At 47.9% G+C, this 17,651-nt stretch overlaps 1 protein-coding gene across 5 annotated transcripts in view; it reads left to right on the plus strand.

The window, feature by feature from the left end:
* The window catches only part of LOC123771953 (BMP-binding endothelial regulator protein), a 197,411-nt gene that overhangs the window by 90,916 nt on the left and 88,844 nt on the right, over positions 1-17,651 (plus strand). For 2 of the 5 annotated variants that reach the window (XM_069324321.1, XM_069324318.1), the window contains one exon: positions 8,707-8,763. The exons of the other annotated variants lie outside the window; for them this stretch is intronic. In XM_069324321.1, the coding sequence (XP_069180422.1) occupies positions 8,707-8,763 (57 nt within the window). The remainder of the gene's footprint in view (positions 1-8,706; positions 8,764-17,651) is intronic. 5 annotated transcript variants of the gene reach the window in all.

Consider the following 17,651-nt stretch of genomic DNA (forward strand, 5'->3'; position numbering starts at 1 on the left):
TATATATATATATATATATATATATATATATATATATATATATATATATATATATATATGGTATTTAGGCATAATGCAACAAAACATAACTCTGTTTTAATTAAACTACACATGGCAATTTACTTGCTTGTAAATTTACTCTCCAGGCATTATAATTTTTTTGTTACAGAAAGTAACTCATATTAGCCCATTACATTTACTTTTAAATATTAAATTTGCAGTGTGATTCCTTCCTGAGTTTCGGACAAGGAACTCGGCAGTCATACTATAGAATTGATCCTATGAAGTATGATCATATAATATAATGTCATATCAACTATCTCTACACAAAATACTGCATACTGGAGATAGGGTTCTTAACACGTACCAACGCCTAGCCGAAGCTAAATACATTGTAAGAACCTTGTATTTTGTAAAGATATTACAAACAGAAAACGAGCTTTGTCGTAGTGCCTTGTGCAGGGTTCGACAAAGCCCCATAGAGGGGCGGTATTACGCGAGTTACCCCTGAATGTTAATGATTCGTAAGGGATGACGCATCTGTTTCTGTTTCTTCGGCAGTACATATGAAAGAAAAGTACCAATTTGGCAGTACATATGAAAGAAAAGTACCAATTTCAGCAGTACATATGAAAGAAAAGTACCAATTTCAGCAGTACATATGAAAGAAAAGTACCAATTTCAGCAGTACATATGAAAGAAAAGTACCAATTTGATCAGTACATATGAAAGATAAGTACCAATTTCAGGAGTACCTATGAAAGAAAAGTAGTGTGTACGGTGGACAAGGGTGACAGTGTGAGAAACTGAGATGTGGTGGAGGGTGAGGACGTAATTGATGAGCATTATGAGTGAGGTGTGAGGTGTGAGGTGTGAGATGTGAGGTGTGAGATGTGAGGTGTGAGATGTGAGGTGTAAACACAAGGGGTGTGGAGGAGCAGACCCGGGGGTGGAGGAGGAGGAGGAGGCCGTGTGTGCGTAGCACGGGAGGCAGTCCACACATTACCCTCACCAGCCTTATCTGCTACACTATTGTTGGTCTTATTAGTGCTGGTTTATAGCTTACTGCATGGTGTACCCGGGTGTGCCTGGGTCTCTCTCTCTCTCTCTCTGTCTCTCTCTCTCTCTCTCTCTCTCTCTCTCTCTCTCTCTCTCTCTCTCTCTCTCTCTCTCTCTCTCTCTCTCTCTCTCTCTCTCTCTCTCTCTGTCTCTCTCTCTCTCTCTCTCTCTCTCTCTCTCTCTCTCTCTCTCTCTCTCTCTCTCTCTCTCTCTCTCTCTCTCTCTCTCTCTCTCTCTCTCTCTCCCAACACTGCAAGCGCAGACGGGTCTGTGCTCGCAGTGTTGGACTTCAGCTCTTGACTTTCGTCTTACAACTTTTAACTTCAAGATGTGTTGGCTGCTAAACCTCTTTGCTTCTTTCATATTAAATATAAAATCTGTGTATGTAATCTGCCTCTTCCACACGGAACTTACAAATATATAAAGGAAAACTGTTTTACGTAATAAAAATCCCATATTTGGAATAGAACAAGTGACTGCCGTAGCGTATAGAGTTTCTTATATGTTATGTTTAAACTTTCTTCTTTGGGGAAAGTCAGAAAGAGGATAACCTTTGAGAGAGAACGCAGACACCCAGGTTATCTTGAGGTTATCTTGAGATGATTTCGGGGCTTAGCGTCCCCGCGGCCCGGTCCTCGACCAGGCCTCTTTTTTGTTACAACCCCCCCCCCCCAGGAAGCAGCCCGTAGCAGCTGTCTAACTCCCAGGTACCTATTTACTACTAGGTGAACAGACCCCATCAGGGTAAAAGAAACTCTGCCCATTTGTTTCCGCCTCCGCCGGGGATCGAACCCGGAACCTCACGACTACGAATCCGAAGCGCTATCCACTCGGCTGTCAGGCCCTGGGCTCACAACATGAAGACTCACACAAGTTATGAATCACATTGTTTACTGTATTTTGAAGCTGGGCGTCTGGGGCACTAATTTGTGCGTGCGTGCGTGCGTGTCTGACCAGGGTCGAGGCATAGCTCCCAATCCCCGCCATTGCCCATCGTCAGCTAATATAATGACGTCCAATCATCCATCGTCAGCTAATATAATGACGTCCAATCATCCATCCTCTCGTCGTATTTCCTTTTTGAAGTTGCTAATTGAATTTACCTCATCTATCTTGCCCCTTGTAGCCGGTTCCATCTACTTTCTGGAGCTTTAGCTGAATTGTCTTTTGACTCTCCGGGTCAAGTGTGTCCCCAGCTTCCATCTGTGACCTCTGCCAATTTGTGCTTCTTTCTTTTATTTTGTTGATTTATATATACAATAGTTGTTACATTCTTGTACAGCCACTAGTACGTAGCGTTTTGGCCAAGTTCTTATTCTTAATTGTTCCCTGGAATACGACCCGCTAAATTGTTTAACAACCAGGGGCCAGATTTACGAAGCAGTTACGCAAGCACTTACGAACGTGTACATCTTTCCTCAATCTTTGACGGCTTTGGTTACATTTATTAAACAGTTTACAAGCATGAAAACTTGCCAATCAACTGTTGTTATTGTTATAAACAGCCTCCTGGTGCCTCCTGGTGTTATAACTGTTTAATAATTGTAAACAAAGCCGCCAAAGATTGAGAAAAAGATGTACAGGTTCGTAAGTGCTTGCGTAACTGCTTCGTGAATCTAGCGCCAATTACCCATTTTACTGTTGGGTAAACAGAGGCTACAGTTAAGGATTGGCGCCTAGTCAATCCTCCCCGGCCAGGATAGGAACCCAGGACAAAGCCCTCGCCTAACGCCAAGCGAGTGTCTTACCACTACTTAGTTCCTCTTAATGTCTTGTAAGTTATCATGTTGAGACCGGTAGTACAGTCGGCTTCGTTCTCCACTCACACTAGAGAATTCCGGGTTCGAATCCCGGAGAGCACGTTTCATTTCACCGCATACGCCGCCGATGTTATTCTCTTTATGTGGGCTTCAGGAGACAGGTTTGGTGTGATATTAACTCCTAGATCTTTCTCTCTGTTTCATTAAGTACTTCATCTCCTATTCTGTATCCTGTGTCTGGCCTCCTGTTTCCACTGCCTAGTTTCATTACTTTGCATTTACTCGGGTTGAACTTCAACAGCCATTTGTTGGACCATTCACTCAGTCTGTCTAGGTCATCTTGTAGCCTCCTACTATCGTCCTCAGTTTCAATCCTCCTCATAATTTTTGCATCATCGGCAAACATTGAGAGAGACGATTCTATACCCTCTGGGAGATCATTTACATATATCAGAAAGAGTATAGGTCCAAGGACTGACCCCTGCGGGACTCCACTCGTAACGTCTCGCCAATCTGAGACCTCACCCCTCACACTGACTCGTTGTCTCCTGTTGCTTAGGTACTCCTCTATCCAATGGAGTACCTTCCCTTTCACTCCAGCCTGCATCTCCAACTTTTTCACTAGCCTCTTGTGTGGCACTGTATCAAAGGCTTGCTGACAATCCAAAAATATGCAGTCTGCATATTTTTGGGTGGGTGGGTGTGTGTGGGCGGGTGTGGGTGTGTGTGGGCGGGTGTGGGTGTGGGCGGGTGTGTGGGCGGGAGCACACGCCACTATAAGGTCACTCGGGGCACTTATACCCTCAGGAGTATTGAAATATTTTTAGAAATGTGTTAATTGTATATATTTCTGTGTAATACTACGCGCGCCCGCCTGCCTGTGTTTATGTATACTGCTGCTTGTGTATGTCTGTATGTCTACTCTGGCGTGTGTGTCTCCAGAGTATATATATATATATATATATATATATATATATATATATATATATATATATATATATATATTATTTTAATTCATTATTGCAAATTATATATACAGGGAGCCGGCGGCTGATCGGACAGAACACTGGACGCGTGATCCTGTGGTCCCGGGTTCGATCCCGGACGCCGGCGAGAAACAATGGGCAGAGTTTCTTTCACCCTGAAGCCCCTGTTACTTATCAGTAAATAGGTACCTGGGAGTTAGTCAACTGTCACGGGCTGCTTCCTGGGGGTGGAGGCCTGGTCGAGTGACCGGGCCGCGGGGACACTAAAGCCCCGAAGTCATCTCAAGATAACCTCAAGATTACCTGTTGAGGATTCCGAGAGTTGTTCTATGGCCGTTAGCCAGGCTTTCCTTGTGATTGGTCAGTGAGATTGTGCAGGTCGCAGCCATCACAGCCTGGCTCATCCCATAACTCTAACAGGAACAGGTCCAGTTCTCCCTGTCTGAAAATTTCCACTAGCAAAATTTCTTTAAATTTCCTTGCAAAAGAGTCAAGAACTCGCGATACCCTCCACAGGTCAAGTACAGGTCAGGCCTGTGATGTTAACCGGTGTTCACAATTGGTCTGAAGGCACTCGGTTTTTTTTTTGTAAATGCCCAGGTGCCTTTTTTAAACGCCTATTTTAAAAATAATAGGCATCTAATATACATCATTGGCTGGTATTTTGTGTGTCTGGTAGAAACGTCTTGGTGCGCGGATTAAAAATGCGGATTGTGGGTCACTGGATTTATAAAAACACGGACACGGGAGCAGATGGGTGCCAGCCGCTGCTCCTCCTGCTTGGTGGCACTCCTCCTATTGTCTCTCCTCCTCCTCCTCCTCCTTGTTCTGTGTTATACTCTTTCTCTTCAACTATTGTTCTTGCTCCTGCTGATGTTTGTATTTTTGTTGTCACTGTTGGCACTTTGTCACTGTTGGCACTTTGTCACTGTTGGCACTTGTCACTGTTGGCACTTGTCACTGTTGGCACTTTGTCACTGTTGGCACTTGTCACTGCTGGCACTTTGTTACTGCTGGCACTTGTCACTGCTGGCACTTGTCACTGCTGGCACTTGTCACTGCTGGCACTTGTCACTGCTGGCACTTGTCACTTGTCACCTGTTGATTGACAGTTGAGAGGCGGGACCAAAGAGCCAGAGCTCAACCCCCGGAAGCACAACTAGGTGAGTATCTACGGGTACCCGCCAAACTGTACACGGTGAGAGAGAGAGAGAGAGAGAGAGAGAGAGAGAGAGAGAGAGAGAGAGAGAGAGAGAGAGAGAGAGAGGGGAGGGGGGGGGAGAGAGTTTGGGGGGGTGAGGGGGGGCAGAGTGTGGGGGGGGGGCGTCCTACCACAACGACCTAACCATCTGCACATAGTTGAGTCTCACACATTAACACACAAATTTATGGTTTAAGGACAAGTGTGGGGGTCGGCGCGGTGGGTTATGTCAGAGAGCAGTGACACGCTGTGTGGGGGTGTGTAGGGGTGTGTGGGGTGTGTGGTGTGTGTGTGGGGGTGGGTGTGTGTGGGTGTGTGTGGGGGTGTGGGTGTGGAGGACGACTGCTTCAAAATAGTACCTCTTGATGTAGGGGGGACCCTATGACCCTTGCTCTGTATGTCCCCCCTCTTTTACCCCCCATAACCCCTCCCCCTCTTCCCCTCACTGGCTCCCCCTCCCTCTCCTCCCCCCCTCCCCTCCATGTATCTTCCAGCGCCATCTTGATAAACACTGATCAACCTGGCTGTGGATCAGGCTGCGAACAGCTGCGTCTAGCAACCTGGTTGATCAGACCCACCAACCAGAAGGCCAGGTCAGAAACCGGGCCGCGGGGACACTGATCCTCGGAACCATCACAAACACCTGGAAATCCTGGAAAATCTGGACAGGAAGATGCTTGCAGGATTGCAGAAGTCCTCTCCAGGGGTGTTGCAGACTTCATGGCTTTATTGCTTAGACTCCCACTCGCCGGAAAGTCTTCATTCATTGTGACTGTCCCGGTATAGCCACTGGAGGCCGGGGCCACGGTCCACGGAGCCACGGGCCACGAGCCACGGGCCACGGGCCACGGAGCCACGGGCCACTGAGCCACGGGCCACGGAGCCACGGGCCACGGGCCAGCTTCCCGCCAACTGGCTTCATATATTCTTTCATCTTTCCTGATTGGCTAAACAGTCGCGTGACTGCATGAACCATTTTGCCAAGACTTGAACGAAAGAAATATGACCGAGTCAATACTGTGTGATAGTGACTGTGGTGGTGACTGTGATAGTGACAGTGATGGTGGTGGTGACAGCGTCAAGGCAGCGTGGCGGTGACGAGGACACCAAACATGAAGTAGAAACCAGAATTGTAATTACAAAATCTGATAAAGAACTCGGTATAAAATGCCACTCACGCAGATGTAGTAGCACGCCTGCACGCACGCACACACGCCTGCACGCACACACACACGCCTGCACGCACACGCCTGCACGCACGCACACAACAGGCCAAGCACCAATATGCAAGACACCAAATGAAAGAGAAGAGTAGAGGAAGAAAAGAAATGACAACACAGCTGCCATCAAGCAGTTGAAGAACGAGGTGGACGAGCCAAAATAAACTCCTGCTTCAGTAAGCAACAGAACGAAGATGAGTAAGAGTCCACTACGGGCTCGCCATAGCCCGTGCTACTTGGAACTTTTTGTTCCAGGTAGCGGATCCTTAAACACCACCAACAGGAGACAAGGGCCAAATAGCATGGAAAAGGTTGAGAGAACTTGCAGCTGAGGACAATAGGCACAACACGCCGCCAGAAAGGAGTACACACACACGCGAGGAGCAGCGACTGACAGCCAATTTGTAAACGACATTCCAGCAAGAGCTAAAGACCGAACAAGGCTGTTGTGTAACCATATAAGGAGAACAGACGACACTAAGAGACCACGTGAGCATGGTGAGGAGACACGGAGAATTTTCAAGGAGAAACGACACCAAAGGTTACAAAGGAACTCTACACGACGTTTAGTGTCTGGCTCACAAAAGAAGGAATGTTGAGACCAACGGTTCTAGGTGCAAGGTGATCAAGGACCACTAGACGACACTGTAATTTATGTTCATGAAGTGAATGAACTTGAAATACCATGAATATGACCAGCTTAAGGGGCCGGCCGGCCGAGCGGACAGCACGCTGGACATGTGATCCTGTGGTCCCGGGTTCGATCCCGGACGCCGGCGAGAAACGATGAGTAGAGTTTCTTTCACCCTATGCCCCTGTTACCTGGCAGTAAAATAGGTACCTGGGAGTTAGTCAGTTGTCACGGGCTGCTTCCTGGGGGTGGAGGCATGGTCGAGGACCGGGCCGCGGGGACACTAAAAAGCCCCGAAATCATCTTAAGATAACCTCAAGATAACCTTCCAATGCATAATAGGCGGTGGAGGATGACACCTGGTTGATGGGGTTCTGGGAGTTCTTCTACTCCCCCCAAGCCCGGCCCGAGGCCAGGCTTGACTTTGTGAGAGTTTGGTCCACCAGGCTGTTGCTTGGAGCGGCCCGCAGGCCCACATACCCACCACAGCCCCTTGATTCTAGAACCACTTGTGTTCTGTACACCTGTTCACTCCAGCAACACCTGTACACCTGCTCACCACAGGTGTACATCTCTATAAATCAATGACAAAGATTCTAAATCAAAATCTAATTACACAATATAATTATAATTATCTTATTATGCTTTTTCTCTTGTGAAAATAATGTGATATTTGTGTAAACTCGGTTGTAAATATACAACCATTTGTAAACAAAGATATTAGTTGGTTGATTAGTTATAGGGGGGGGGGGAGAAATAGGGGGTGGGAGTGCCTAGTCCGTATTAACCAAGCCTCCTGCTTCTATTGGAGAGAGAGTGCCATTATCTCTCTGCAGATCTGGCACTAATTCATGCCTCGGGGAGGGGAGGAGGGGGGGGGGGTACTGTCACTATAGCCCCAGCTGGCACTAACATGTCATGGCTCTGGGGGCATGATATCAATCAAGAGAGTGACAGTGCCAGCAGCTGGTGCTGGGACGGCTGTGGTGGCCTAGCTGTGGTTACCTAGCAGTGTCTACCTAGCAGTGTCTACCTAACAGTGTCTACCTAGCAGTGTCTACCTAACAGTGTCTACCTAGCAGTGTCTACCTAACAGTGCCTACCTAGCAGTGTCTACCTAGCAGTGTCTACCTAGCAGTGTCTACCTAACAGTGCCTACCTAGCAGTGTCTACCTAACAGTGTCTACCTAGCAGTGTCTACCTAGCAGTGTCTACCTAACAGTGCCTACCTAGCAGTGTCTACCTAACAGTGTCTACCTAACAGTGTCTACCTAACAGTGTCTACCTAGCAGTGTCTACCTAACAGTGTCTACCTAGCAGTGTCTACCTAACAGTGCCTACCTAGCAGTGTCTACCTAGCAGTGTCTACCTAGCAGTGTCTACCTAACAGTGCCTACCTAGCAGTGTCTACCTAACAGTGTCTACCTAGCAGTGTCTACCTAGCAGTGTCTACCTAACAGTGCCTACCTAGCAGTGTCTACCTAACAGTGTCTACCTAGAAGTGGGGAGTGAGGTCTAGCTCCTCATGCCCCATCCCGTAGCCCTCTTGTACCTGTTACATTAACTATTTTTCACGTTGAAAATCTGTGTCTAATCTGGCCTTAAAGTTGTAATGGATGGAGGTGGCTTCTACAACTTCTGTCAGAGCATTCCACTTGTTTGACCCCCGTACTGGCTGCCAGTATTTTCTTATATTCCTTAAACTCTTTTGTGTCTCCAGCTTCCACCTGTGTCCTCTTGTTCGTGTACCACCCGTGTTAAATAATCCATCCTTGTCTACCCTGTCAATTACCCTGAGAATTTTGTATGTGGTGATCATGTCTCCACGAGCTCTTCTGTCTTCCATCAGGTCATGAAGCAGGCCTCAGGAGACAGACTTACTCAGGATGGGGAGCAGGACCAGAAGGTAATATATGCGATCTTTGATATTTTTTCCATGTAGGATATTGTATATGTAGTATTGCACTCTAGGTTAGCGTTACGTCGCCTGGTGCTCTGAGGTGTGTGTCATGCTAAGTCGGTCATTTGTTGCTCTGTTTCAGTCAAAAGGTCTTTGTCTTCTTCCTGAAGCTCTTGAAGTTATTTCATTCTCTCTGTGGGGGTGTGTCTTGGGAGAGTGTGTGTGTGTGTGTGTGTGTGTGTGTGTGTGTGTGTGTGTGTGTGTGTGTGTGTGTGTGTGTGTGTGTGTGTGTATTCACCTAGTTGAGTTTGCGGGGGTTGAGCTTTGCTCTTTCGGCCCGCCTCTCAACTGTCAATGTGTGTGTGTGTGTGTGTAAGGTGTTTGATGTATGGGCTTTGACTACTGTTCGTGTTTGACCTAACCTAACCTTGCCAGTGTGCTGGAAATTGAAGTTCATTTCTTAGTCCTAAGTGTGTATTTTTTATAATTGTGTAACTTTAATGATCTCAACCACTTTTCTGTCTCTCTCCCTCTGTCTCCCTCAGTCTCCCTCAGTCTCTCTCTCCCTCTCCCTCCCTGCCCTCTCCCTGAGGTCATGTCTCCCTCACCAGGCGTTACCTCACCCTCTGAGAGACCTTTTCTTGCATATCTCACCATATTTAGCGGTCAAGTCTCCCAGCTTTTCTGCCCGCTTCATCCTCCTCTTCTACTTCATTATTCCTCATTTGTCGTCTTCTCCATCTTTCATTTGTCTTTGTTGTTCTCATTTCCCGGCTTTTCTTCTCCCTTCCTGTTCTTCTCCCCCTGTTCTTGTTCCTCTTGTTCTGTTCTTTTGTTGTTTTTACCTTCTGTTCTTCTTGCTCTGCTTTTGTTCTTCTTTGTTATGTTGTTCATTTGTTCTGAACAGTGTTATTATTACCACCATTACCACCACCATCACCACCACTACCACTACTACCACCATCAGCAGCACAGGGTGCGCCTAGTATTTCAGTGTAGCCTCAATTGGGTCAAGAGGAGCTCCCTCACATGGGTCAAGAGGAGCTCCCTCACATGGGTCAAGAGGAGCTCCCTCAAATGCGTCAAGAGGAGCTCCCTCACATGGGTCAAGAGGAGCTCCCTCAAATGGGTCAAGAGGAGCTCCCTCACATGGGCCAAGAGGAGCTCCCTCAAATGCGTCAAGAGGAGCTCCCTCACATGGGCCAAGAGGAGCTCCCTCACATGGGTCAATAGGTCTTCTGTCGCTTCCTTTGTGTTAAAGATGTTAAGTTCTTCCAAAGGTCAGTTAGAAGTATATACAGATCCAGCCCAGCCTTCACTATTGCGTCGACTACCTTGTCACGTGATCCCATCTGGTACAATAAAAGTTACTTCCACTAAACCCTTGTTGTTTCTCATGTTCTCACTTCCTTCTCATCCAGTTTCCCGCCAGCTGGTGTGTGTTGATTGTCTCCATTGTCCTGCCGCTTGCAGCGTGTACAGGCTCACACACTAGCCTCTAATTCAGTGCCTTCTGCTGTGTTTAACATCGGTACATTCACAGTCTCTTGAAGATATTGTGACGCTCCTCATTCTGCAAACAGCGTAACTACTTTGCCCTCTCTGGAAATTGCCCGTTAATAACATTGTGTTGTTAGGAGATTTTAACGACGCTATGGCAACGTCAGAATTGTATAAATAACGTAAGGGGGTGTACAAGGGATCGCAGGATTGTTTCACGTATAGGTTAGACATGTGAATGACTTCAAGTGAATATAAATATGAACTGTCTTGTATGTGACAATAACTCTTCTGGAGTTTCCGTTATTCTTTTGTTATAAGGCATAGTGTAATCCCAACTTGGCAACCGGTAGCAATATCAGAATTATGAGACATTAGAGAATGGGGTTCTCTCTCTGCTGGGCGCATGGGAAGCATGGGAAGCGCTCATATTTGTGAGGTGAACAATGTCACAATCAGCTGTTGCTGTGCCTTAGGAAAGCTGTAGCAGCTTTATCTGTAGTGGAGGTACTCCAATTGCAATATCAGAGTTATGAGACATTAAAGAAAGGGGGTTCTCTATCTGCTGGACACTCAGGTATTCCAATTGCAATGAATATTGATTTTTGATGTGATTAGTCTTTGTGTTGGGGGCCGTAAGGAAATCCTAATTAGTGGTGCATTCCATAAAGTTTGGATCATGTATCTATGTTGAGTCATTTAGGTTATCCGGTAGAATTTTCTATATATCCTCTTGTGCTTCATCTGAAGCACAAGAGGAGCATTTGAAGTGCCGGAACAGCAATAAGGATGGCTGTGCTGACACTGAGGCTACCGAGTCTGACAAGAATGTATTTCATTAGCAGGGCGTCATGCTATTGAAGCTCCTTCAATTCCCCCCTCACGACTACCTCCTCCATCCAACTCCCTCCCTCACACAACACCTTCCATCCCACCTTCACCCTGCTTCCCTCATCCTAGTTCCCTCATACAACAAACTTCTTCCCTCACTCTAGTTCCCTCCTGCATGCATCTCCCTTGTTGGGTAGTCGGTACTGAAGGAGTCTTGTGTGTGAGGGAGGGAGGGGGAAGGTAGGGAGGGAGGGAGGGAGGGAGGGGGAAGGTAGGGAGGGAGAGAGGGAGAGAGGGAGAGAGGAGGGAGCATCTGTCTAGCCTTACCAAACCTTCTCGTCCCACTGGGGTCACCATGTTCCTCACAGCTTGTTCCATCCTTCTGACTCTCCATCCATGTTCTGGTCCCTCCATCTGGCTACTCCAACAATGTTTCTGGCTCCCTCTACCAATGTTTCTTAATGGTTGTGGCTCCTCCACCAATATTTATAGTCCCTCCTCCAATGTATCTGGCTCCTCCATTGATGTTTCCGGCTCCAACATCAATATTGTGATGACTGGTTTTGTCCAGTTCGAATCCACTTCCATTAAGTAAAATTTATAAAATACAGCTGGACTGTTGTACATATAATCCTTCGCGCCGCTCCAAGCAACAGCCTGGTGGACCAAACTCTCACAAGTCAAGCCTGGCCTCGGGCCGGGCTTGGGGAGTAGCATATACCTGCTTGATGGGGTTCTGGGAGTTCTTCTACTCCCCAAGCCCGGCCCGAGGCCAGGCTTGACTTGTGAGAGTTTGGTCCACCAGGCTGTTGCTTGCAGCGGCCCACATACCCACCACAGCCCGGTTGGTCCGGCACTTTTAGAAAGCCATTCGAAATTCAAAGTTGACATTGATATTACTACTCACTACCTGAACCACTCTTGTTACCAGATACACAGGGGATTACCTGGCGCTCATTTCGGGGCTCAATGTCTCCGCGGCCCGGTCCCTGGCCAGGCCTTGTTGATGTCTTCAGCGGCCGCCTGCATGACGCCGCTGTCCGTTCCTCCCTCCCTCCCATCTCCTTCCCTGCCCCTCCCACCTCCCAGAAGCACTTCTTCACCCGGATTTATACTGCAATTTTTCACACAATCTGCCCGCGGTGACCGGAGGGGGGGGGGGGGGGGGGGAGGGAGAGAGGGAGAGGGAGAGAGAGAGAGAGAGGGAGCCATTACGAATAAGAACTATATCCTGTAGTTTGTCATTAGTTCGGTGAAGTATTGCTCCCCACCCCCACCCCTCCAAGCCCATCCTGGGGCCAGGCATGTCTTGTGAGAGGTTGGTCCAACAGACTGTTGCTTGCAGCGGCCCGCAGGCCCACATATCCAGTACTGTCCGAGGGGTTAGTTACTGACTGGAGGAATGTGTCCAGCTGTCTCTTGATCACCTTCACTTGTGTTCCGGTAATATTTCCGGTATATGATGAGGCTGAAGCACCCCGGTGTTCACTCACTGTTCACTCACTGTTCACTCACTGTTCACACGGGATCTGTTCCCCTGGTGGGCCTGCTACATAAAGGGGGGGGGGGGACGTCGTTCAATATGTCGACGTCATATTGAAGAGAACGGGTTGGATAATTAACTCTTACTTATTTCTCAATGTTGTATTAACGGAAGGGTACACTAGCCAGGGGGGGGCCCTACGACTCTATGGGCTCCTCTTGATGAAAATATTGGTCGTGGGAGACATCATAGCTCAGTGGATCACTACTCGACCTGCCGCTGGGAAGGCCAGGGGGGGGGGGGGTCAAATCCCTTTTCAAGTTATTTATATAATGTAAATTGTGTATAATTGAGAGTAATCCTGCAGTTTAGTGGGCGGCCCGGCGCCCATCATCTGGGTACGGGGCCCAGGGCCCATCATCTGGGTACGGGGCCCAGGGCCCATCATCTGGGTACGGGGCCCAGGGCCCATCATCTGGGTACGGGGCCCAGGGCCCATCATCTGGGTACGGGGCCCAGGGCCCATCATCTGGGTACGGCCCCAGGGCCCATCATCTGGGTGCGGGGCCCAGGGCCCATCATCTGGGTACGGGCCCTACGCCCATCATCTGGGTACGGGCCCCAGGGCACTGCTTTGGCCAGGATCTACAATGCTTTTAAACTTCCTGCTGCTTCTTCCCTTCTTCATCCATTTCTCTCTTCTCAGATTCTAATCTTCCTTTTTCTGAGGACTTCTGTGTTTATGACTGTTCCTTCCCCTCTTCCTATAGCCGTCCTCTCTTTATTCCCCTCCCTCCCCTCCATTCCTCGGGGTCCTCTCCCCTCTCATCCTCTCTCTCTCTCCTCTCAGAGATCCAGTTTAGTCAGTGACGTGAGCGGGATAGTATTTCCTTATCACTTACCTGTCCCCTCTCCCCTTACACGCTCTCTCTCTCACGCTCTCTCTCTCACGCTCTCTCACGCTCTCTCTCTCTCTCACGCTCTCTCTCTCACGCTCTCTCTCACGCTCTCTCTCTCACGCTCTCTCTCACGCTCTCTCTCACGCTCTCTCTCACGCTCTCTCTCTCACGCTCTCTCTCTCATGCTCTCTCTCTCATGCTCTCTCTCTCACTCACTCTCTCTCTCTCTCTCTCTCTCTCTCTCTCTCTCTCTCTCTCTCTCTCTCTCTCTCTCTCTCTCTCTCTCTCTCTCTCTCTCTCTCTCTCTCTCTCTCCCTCTGTCTCTCTCTCCCTCTGTCTCTCTCTCCCTCTCCCCCCCTCCTTCTCCCTCAATTGGTGTCACTGAGCGGCTGGCCAAATATTGCAGAGAAAATGCAGTATCATTCATTGACAACTGGGACAGACGCCTCGACTGGAGAATGCGTGCATCTGTGTAGGTCGCCTAGCGCTCCTCTCTGCCATACGCACCCGGACAATATATATATTTATGATAATGAAAAGGGATACCAGCACTTGTGTCTGTAGGGACCCTTAGGCTCGAAGAAGAGGATGTGCAGCACCTGGGGTTCCCACGTGCGTTCCCATATTTTCCTACGCTCTGGGACACATTGTAGCGTCGACCACATTATATATTGACAGTAAGAATAAAGAAATACATGATGGTCTTAATCAAACTTGAGAACTGACCGAAACACAGCAGTCACCCATCTGCTCGCGTCTACACTCTCGAAACTGTCAACAGGTAAAGTAGAGGCGTGTGGGCGTGGCGGGGACTGGGTACACGGGCGTGGGGGGTGTGGGCGTGGGGCACGCCCACACCAGGGGATCTCTGGGCTTACTCCCCCTCCCCCGCGCCACAATAAATTTGAATATTATAATTATCTTTAAAAGCTTTATCATTTGGGTGCGTTTAGCGGTGACCTGAAGTATTATATTGAGGTGCCCCCCCCCCTTAGAACGCCCCCCCCCCCTCACTGTCCTCAGCGCCCTTCCCCCCTCACTATCCTCACGCCCCCCCCCCTCACTGTCCTCAGCGCCCTCCTTCCCACTACCTCAGCAAGAGCTAAAATAAATGGTATGAGGATAGGTTAGTGGAACTGAAGCTCACAACCTTGCAGAGAGGGGACATGATCACAATATAGAAGATACTACGGGGATAGAGAAGGTGGAGAGAAGGTGGTACATGCAGGTAGGCGGGGCATTAGGAGCTACACCTCCCCCCCCCTCCCTCCTCCCACCACTCACAGACGTTGATCAAAACTCTCTCAGTCTCGTACAACTATTCTGTCGACTTTAACCCTATAAGGAAAATCATATGCGCATTCAGGATCGATTTTTCGCGTTTGATAAAAGTTTAGTACAGATAAAATAGAGTAATCCTGGTCGGGTTTTGATCGCCTCTTTCCTCTCCTTTTGATCTGTCTGTCACTTTTTTGTTATTTTGTTGCAATTAACACATTTAGGTGCGTTTGTGCTGCACTAGACTATGTGAAGGGGAGTACAGAGAGTGTCAAAAAGCTAGCTACCTGATGCTAAAAAATCCCCATCACACAGGGTGGTTAGTCATACAGAGGCATGTGATCAGTAGTCTACACTGACAGACTCTGGGTGCATTATGAGGATATCATCAACACAAGAGTGAATAAGGTAGCAGTGATACTAAAAGTCCCCATCTCGCAGGATGGTTAGTCATACAGGGCCTTATGTTCAGTAGCCTGCACTGGCAAATTTTGGGTGCAATATGAGGATATCTTCAAGAACACGAGAGTGAATAAAGTAATTGCAAAGCTCCAGGTACCTCATGTAACACCCGTGACCTCCCCCCCCCCTTAAGAGTTCACACCCAGGGAAGCCTTCTCCAAGAGGTCAGCCCAGATGACCTCCAGTTTATCTTGTATATTGATTAAAAATTCCTGGGTTAGTCTTAGTCAGCATAGTTTCAAGTATGTAATATTTCATGCAAGGGAATTAGACTCCAGATTCTTATATATAAACATCCTTGGATCTCCCCCTTTTGGCCAGGTCAGAGGTCAGCCACACACGTAATTAACAACTCCTCTCTTGAAGAGTGTATGGTGAATGTCAAACAAGCTTATTGAAATACACACTCATGCCAACGGGTCTGAATGGTCTGATAACTAGGCATTCGGTGATGTAGTGTGGGAGATCATGCCGCAGTTCCTGTTCACAGAGTTTGCACCTGGAGTGCTCAGGATTGGGAGATCCGTCACCTGCAACCACCTGCCACAGGTAGCGGTAGCCACCTGCCACAGGTAACGGTATCCACTTGCCACAGGTAACGGTATCCACCTGCCACAGGTAACGGTAGCCACCTGCCACAGGTAACGGTAGCCACCTGCCACAGGTAACGGTAGCCACCTGCCACAGGTAACGGTAGCCACCTGTCACAGGTAACGGTAGCCACCTGCCACAGGTAACGGTAGCCACCTGCCACAGGTAACGGTAGCCACCTGCCACAGGTAACGGTAGCCACCTGCCACAGGTAACAGGTAATCCAACCTGATCCTGACACCCATCTCACAAGAAATGTTTCTTTCCGGTGTCGATTTAAAGAAAAATATTTTGGGATATGTATCCTTTCTGAATATTTGTTTATGATATTAATATACCATATAGTTTTATATATACCTTCCCCCCCCCCACGCCCTGAGAAACAGCCATTGACAACGGGTCCACCTTTTATGTGCTTTTTCATTACCATAACTCGGTCATAAATTGCATCAGCATATTCCAATTGTGTATAAAGGTTTAAACTTGGAATGCTTTAGGTCAGCCCTGTCGACCTGTCTCTCTCTCGCGCGCGCGCGCACACACACACACACACACACACACACACACACACACACACACACACAGGAAGCAACCCGTAGCAGCTGTCTAACTCCCAGGTACCTATTTACTGCTAGGTAACAGAGGCATAGGGTGAAAGAAACTATGCCCATTGTTTCTCGCCGGCGCCGGGAATCGAACTCGAGACCACAGGATCACGCGCCCAGCGTGCTGTCCGCTCAGCCACCGGCTCCCCAATGTGTATGTATGTACGTGTGTTAATATCCCCCCCCCCCCCCGCGTCTCTTTCATATGGTCATGATGTATATTATTCCTGTGTGGGTTTTACTGCTGAAAAATAACCAAAAATAAAAAAAATTCAGTGACTGTAGTAAAATATTATAAATATTCTCGTTTTCTGTTAAGTGCAAGCCCGACACCGGAGATTTGTTGGGTAAACAAAACAATTTTGTATATAAACTCCCGGATGTCGGTGGGTTTCGAACCTGACGGTTGGTTCCGTACTGGCTAACACGCTTCAGATACCACTCCGCCAGTTGAGCGTCTCTCCTCATACTGTGGGTGTACAGAAGCTTGGTCAGCAGAACTACACTTTCATGGTATGGGATCGGGGCTCTGATATATATAAATGTTGTGCCTAATAGCCAGAACTCACTACTTGGCCTACTATGCAAGGCCCGGTTTGCCTAATAAGTCGTGTTTTTCTAAATTACATATTTATCCAAGCATTCTAAGCCAAGTAGTGCGTTCTGGCTATTAGGTACGATATATATATATATATATATATATATATATATATATATATATATATATATATATATATATATATATATATATATATATATATAGCAGTCCCCAGGAGAGCTTGGGAGCCTATACTATGAAGATCTTGCAGGTGCTGAAATATCTCAGTGTCTCTCGTGTCATCCTCGACCAATAGGCTCTCGTTCCTCACATGATGAGACAGCCAATCATCGCCGGTCTCTGATGGCATAAGTGGCCATTCAGAACCACCTTTCTCCCTCCCGACAGTCCGTGGCATAATTGGCCAATTACCATCTTCCCCTCCAACCGCCTTCCTATGTTTAGATGGCACATTCATAACTATTGGCCCTCTGGTGTTGTGAACAGCGTCGTTATTGACACGTGTCACGCCATTGTCATGACACTGACGCCTCTGGTGGCGTCTAAAGTCGTCTTGACGTCATAGATAATCAATCAGTATCCGTCTCTGACGTCATGAGTGGATAATCGCCTTTGTCAGTGATTCTCCTCAACAATGACTTGTTCAGATGTGTGGTGCTATAATTACTGTTTCCCTTCTATTCTCA

The sequence above is a fragment of the Procambarus clarkii genome, chromosome 14 (genome assembly GCF_040958095.1).
Source record: "Procambarus clarkii isolate CNS0578487 chromosome 14, FALCON_Pclarkii_2.0, whole genome shotgun sequence".
Lineage (NCBI taxonomy): Eukaryota > Metazoa > Arthropoda > Malacostraca > Decapoda > Cambaridae > Procambarus > Procambarus clarkii.